The following is a 6,000-nucleotide window of genomic DNA, read 5'->3' as shown; positions in this document are numbered from 1 at the left end:
GGAATGAAAATGCGAGTATTATGCTATTATGTACAACGGGACATCATACATTTACCTCATGCTACTTTTACCACGTTCTGACCTTATATTTAGGTCTGCGAAGGTTAAAGACCTTTTGGTTTAGTCGAGTAAAAAACAGACTGAGCACTCACTTTACTGAGGATAACAATCCTTTGTCTCATCGTTTAACTTCTTTTGCTTGATGTTAATATTATTTGATGTGTGATTTGAATGAACCTCCAGTAATCTGTTATAATTCATGCAGTTGACAGCGTTCATCTGAAGACCATTCACATTCAGTTCTATCTCTAAAATGCGCCGTTCTGATTCATTTGCATTGTAAGGTATTACACTCATAATGATATATGCAAAAAGAATGAGTTTTCAAATATACAGAAGCCCAAAGAGGACAGAAATGATTATGTTTCTGTTTTGTATATAATATGGTTAAACCAACACTCTTAAAGATAAAGGTGCTTCAAAAGGTTCTCCGATGCCATAGAAGAGCCTTTTTTGTTGAAATGGTTCCATAAAGAACCTTTAACATCTGAAGAACCTTTCTGTTTCACAAAAGGATCTTTGTGGCGAAAAAACTGTTCTTTAGATTATAAAAAGATAAAGAGATGGTTCTTTGATTGAGTGGTTCTTCGTGGAAGCAAAAATGGTTCTTCTATGACATCGCTGTGAAGATCCTTTTAAGCACCTTCATTTTTAAGAGTGAAGAGATAAATTACAGTAATGCATGACCTGTAGTAACAATATTAAATAACTTCATCTCCCAGTTATTTACAATGCATACTGTATATTTGTTTATATCTTTATTAATGTTGTGTGGAATTGAACACTAAGAAAATAATAAAAAAAGGAATGCCAGAGTGTTGCATAGATTTAACGTAGAGTTTGACTAAATGGCTTTGTAAAGATGACATTTATTCACCCTCATGTCATACCAAAGCTGTATGACAATATTTCTTCTGCAGAACACAAAAGAAGATATTTTGAAGAATGTTGATAACCAAACAGCATCGAAACCCCATTGAATTGAGTTGAATATCAACACAAAACCACAGAGACATTTCTCAAAATCTCTTCTTTTGTGTTCCACTAAAGAAAAAGTCGCATACAGGTTTTGAACAACATGAGGGTGAGAAAATAAGAAATTGTATTTTGGGTGTCTGACCAATAGAAATGGGTTTTGCTGTGATGTTGTATTCCTCGGCAGAGAAAACAAATGTAATTTGTGAGTAGTCATGCTTTACGAAAGTCGATATACAAGTGGCCTGTCTCAGCTGTGCCGCTACATTGAGTATTTATACATTCATGGGACTGAAAATGAGAATCTATCGTTCTCGTGAAAATAAGACCAAATTCTCATACTGTATATTCTCATGAAATCTAGAAATCTCTTGACAATGATGGATGGTCTCTCATACTTTTGGGAATCAGTTGAATCCGAAATATATTGTTTTCCTCCTCGAGCATTCATCTGTGAGCGCTTGAGAAATCTCCTCTTTGTCTCTGTCCACTTCAGATACTGCTGGGGGAGCTGACATCTTTCTTCACTAAACCAGAGGCCACGCAAGAGAAGACAATTGTTACGGCCGACTGCTGCTATTTCAACCCGTTGCTAAGGCGAATCGTCCGTTTTCTGGGTAAGCAATGCTAGGAGCAATCGTGGAGGCGAGCATCCTTCGAATCTTCTTCCAAAAGATGAAAATTCTTGCTTGAATTATCACAGTTTCTTGGTTTGTCTTTCTTCTTCTCTTAGGCGTGTACTCCTTTGGTCTCTTCACCACCACCATCTTTGCGAACGCAGGACAGGTAGTGACGGGAAACCAGACGCCTCACTTCCTGTCCACGTGCCGACCAAACTACACGGCACTGGGATGTCATTCGCCGCTGCAGTACATTACGGAGCGGCGGGCGTGCACGGGTAACCCTTACCTCATCGTCACCGCGCGCAAATCCTTCCCCTCGAAGGAAGCAGCGCTGAGCATGTACTCGGCCGTCTACACGGTGGTGAGTACAAACAAGAGATCAGACACGATGAGATGGAATCCCTCCTCCTTTCATTAATGCTGACCCATTCATGTACTGGACGCGTGTGGACAGTCTCTGACTCTCATTCATGTAGCTCTGGGATCACTTCTGATGAAAGTCAACAGAGGCGATGGGAAGGATTATTCCACATGGATGTTGGGATGAGGATATTTTGTAGACGTGTAAACAGATGCATGAAAATATGCATGTATACGTTCACATTCAGGGATGTTTTCAGCGCTAGATTACAGTTGTATACTAAATGTAGGTCATTAGGGTTTTTCATACATTTCCAAATGATGTGCTCTGTATACTGTATTGTACTGTAATGTTTTTATGAACGAGTCTGTGTTTGTTTGGTGCGTGTGGTGTTTGCAGATGTATGTAACACTGGTGTGGCGGACGAAAGGCACAAGGCTGACCAAACCCACTCTGTGTCTGACTCTCGTCTCATTGGCCGTTCTGGTGGGCATTGTGCGTGTAGCTGAGTACCGCAATCACTGGTCTGATGTTCTGGCTGGATATCTCACCGGCGGGGCCATTGCTGCTTTTCTGGTGAGGATCTGGCATCCCTGGAGATCTGCACTCAGTGTGAAGTTCAGCCAGTCGACACATTCACAAGGGCAGACTGTAGTAGACTTTAGCACTATTTACTTTACCATCTTACCATCTAGTGCATGCGTTTTAGAAGGGAAGTATTGTCTCAAATTGAACACTTAATGTGTTGTCAGTATATACTTGTTTAGCCACATAAGACCTACGTCACCATCAGACTAAAGCATATGTGTCACTGCACACTTTTGCTCACATGCCCTTACATTTCATTTAAGTATACAAAACAAGTATACTAATATCAATGTGGTATAGTTGCAGTATTACTACTACTAGTATATTACTAGTTTATTCGTTTTTTGTACAGCAACTATACTTCAAGTGAACTTATAAGGATACTAACAGTTTATTAGCTCATTGCTTGATATGCTCATTTTGAAGTATACTAAAAAGTAATGAATAGTAATTATCAGGTATTTATTGCACTACTCAATTAAAAGAGTAAATACAGCTTTATTATTTCGATCAAAATATTAGTATTTATACTGACCTTTCTGTCCCTATAAGTGTAATTGTAAATATATTTCTGAGAAGTACATTAAAAAGTAGACTAAAACTATGTTTTATTGTTGGTGTGAAAGAAGTACTAAAATTGAACTATTTTTTGAAAGGGTAGCCTCTCCTCTTTTCCATGAGTGCACACTTTTAGGGATTAGTGCACACTTTTAAGCGTTCCACACTTCATTTTTCGGTTGAATGAGTGCATCACTTAAAGTGCACTTCTTGTTGTAATTTCAAAGTGAACACTGTTTATGCTACAAAATAGCAGGAATTAGTGTATATTGTGCATGTGATTTGGGACGCACCTTGTTTCTCACCTCATCCCTAAAAGTGTGCACTAAAAGTATATACTTTGCTGGTGATGTGAAAAAACAGCCTTTAAAGGGCATATTTTAAGTATGCATCTTGATCCCGCAGACGTCACTGACATCATTGGCAATGTTTGATTTGAAATACATGTTATTGCTTGTTAAAAGTCATGCCCTCGTATGTTTGTGGGGAATAATAGCTTGAAAGCGAATGCATCCTTCAAAAATCCGCCTGGAAGTATTATATCATTCGTGCACTATTTCCAGCATGCTGTTATTCAGTATGCACTATGTAGGGCAGACACTGCAAATTGGTACACAACCACGTGAAGGTCTGACTGTCAAAACAAACCATTAGCACATACTTGCAGCTTATCCGCCAGCTTTAGACTCCATCCATCATCCTCTTAAAACGAGTCCAATCACATCTGAATGTGCTCTGGATTTCAAATCCTTCATCCACAAAGGACAGATACAAAAATAATCCTAGAGTGCCAGTTTGTAATCGATGTTGACCTCTTCTCATCGCTGTCCTCTTTTCACGCCTCCAGGTCACGTGTGTGATCAATAACTTCCAGCAGACACAGCCTCCGCTGCCAGCCATGCCTCCGCCCGTTCAGTCCCCGCGTCCAGAACCCACGCTCAACATGCCCGTGGTCGCCATGCCCTGCGTAGAAAGTCCACTCGAAAAGTTAAGTGGCTCTCAGGTAAGGGGTGACGGGTGGGTGCATTTGACATCCGAATAGAGAGGGGAGGATTCTGTGCTGTACTGTATAATAATGTCACTTTCATTATCTGAGGCCCCTCCCTCACACACTTTTCCAGAAACGTTTCGTTTGTTTTCTTTTAGCAGGTTCCAGGGGTTTTGTACACAGGCATCACATGACCATCAGCCATACCTGGCCCCCGCCCCTCCCGATGTGCTCATCCACTCACGTCGCTCCATCTCCAGCGCAGTCTAGACATGCCTTCCGAATATTCCACCTGTGCCCGCCCTAGACCCTCTCTCACAAGATCATACTCGACTCAGGTCTAGAGCTTCCTCCCATACTCACATCTACTGCCCCCTACTGGATGACAATGACAGCAATATGGGTTCATTGTGTCACTCTGGATTTGTCATGGATTAGTGCATCGGAATCCTCTTGTTTCTCTCTTTTTGCCATTTTTGGAATCATTTTATCAAATGAAACCTGGTAAAAGTCTTTCGCCTATGAACACTTGCTTTTGTCCATTACAAAACTGCATCTCTTTATTTAACAGCCATACTGAAACTGAATATCAACTGTGAAATGTAAAACAATTCACTGACTTACAATGGTAAAAGAAGGAAAAATATTATACGTCTATTTTTGAAATGTTGAGATATTGGAAGAATGTAGCAAACTACTAAATGTATTTGAAAGGGATTAAGTGGATTGTTTTATAGTTTAGCACTATTTTTATGGAAACAGGTACTGTATATGATAAAGATATTAGATTATAACAAAATTCAAAACTATAGATACAGTATACAGAGGGCATTCAAAACTATAACACATTTAAGAGAAACCATAAAGAAATCAAACACCAGATTTAAGAATTTAAAAATGTTACATATGTACATGATGTAGCAAATGTTTTATATTTTGCGTTGTATAAAATGTGAATGTTTTCCCTTTCATTTTATATAATAGCTCAATTATTATTTACATATCCTAATAGTTCATTGACACAATTCAGAATTGTGAATCTGTATCACCAGCCAAACTCCAACCTGACCAACTGACCTTGTCTCACCGTAAGATATCATTTTGTAAATAGATTTTTTCACATTGACAAAAATGATGTTATTATTACCTGTACATAACTTCATTCTGTACAACTTACCTGTCACGTTTTCGTTGTCTTAACACGTTGTGCGAGTTATTATGAGAGATTGTAAAACTGAGGGAAATATTCGGACATCTTGTCTATTGATGTTATTGGCTATTTTGTAAGCCGGTATTTTTTACAGTCTGTTCACTGAAGGACGCGAGTCTAAGCCTCTGTATGTAACATGGTGCTTGGATGTGACTGTTCAGGTTTATCTCAATTGTCGTTTTGTAAAAAGAAATGTTCAATATGGGGGAAAAATGATTCTTGATCAAACGAATGAACTGATTAATTAAACATTTAATTCAAAGAAATGACTTGAAATGATGTTTGTGTGTCGCCCCCTGGTGGTGACTGAAAATGAAATTGAATTTTTTTAAACAAATGGCAGATACGTAGATTTAGTCACATGTTCTTGCAGATCATGACTCAACATTTGCACACAAGTTTGTACTGTTTGCGTAGTTCCACGTAGTCGTTTATTTCTTGTTTTGCTATTTAGAAATAATTTATTTTTAAAGTTTGATGACATTCACTGTTGAATACAGCACACACATACATAACATTACATGCACTTTAAATAATGACAGCTTCATTTACATTTCATCATTATATCTGTGTAATGATCATTTTAAATGACATAATATATTTATGCATCCTACAAAATGAACATGGACACATTTTA

General features: G+C 38.4%; 1 protein-coding gene across 5 annotated transcripts in view; it reads left to right on the top strand.

The window, feature by feature from the left end:
* Positions 1-5,620, top strand: part of plppr2b (phospholipid phosphatase related 2b) — a 37,398-nt gene extending 31,778 nt beyond the window's left edge. For 2 of the 5 annotated variants that reach the window (XM_057337246.1, XM_057337245.1), the window contains exons 4-8: positions 1,532-1,652; positions 1,769-2,019; positions 2,419-2,595; positions 4,013-4,152; positions 4,312-5,620. In XM_057337246.1, the coding sequence (XP_057193229.1) occupies positions 1,532-1,652; positions 1,769-2,019; positions 2,419-2,595; positions 4,013-4,152; positions 4,312-4,423 (801 nt within the window). In that variant the 3' untranslated portion in view covers positions 4,424-5,620. Of the gene's footprint in view, positions 1-1,531; positions 1,653-1,768; positions 2,020-2,418; positions 2,596-4,012; positions 4,169-4,311 lie in introns of all 5 variants that reach the window. The other 3 variants (XM_057337247.1, XM_057337249.1, XM_057337248.1) reach the window with 3 other exon arrangements.
* Positions 5,621-6,000: the final 380 nt, after the last annotated feature.

This window comes from Triplophysa rosa, linkage group LG7, assembly GCF_024868665.1.
Source record: "Triplophysa rosa linkage group LG7, Trosa_1v2, whole genome shotgun sequence".
In the NCBI taxonomy this organism is placed as follows: Eukaryota; Metazoa; Chordata; class Actinopteri; order Cypriniformes; family Nemacheilidae; genus Triplophysa; species Triplophysa rosa.
Note: the sequence above shows the minus strand (reverse complement) of the source record. Positions and strands in the feature narration are given on the sequence as shown.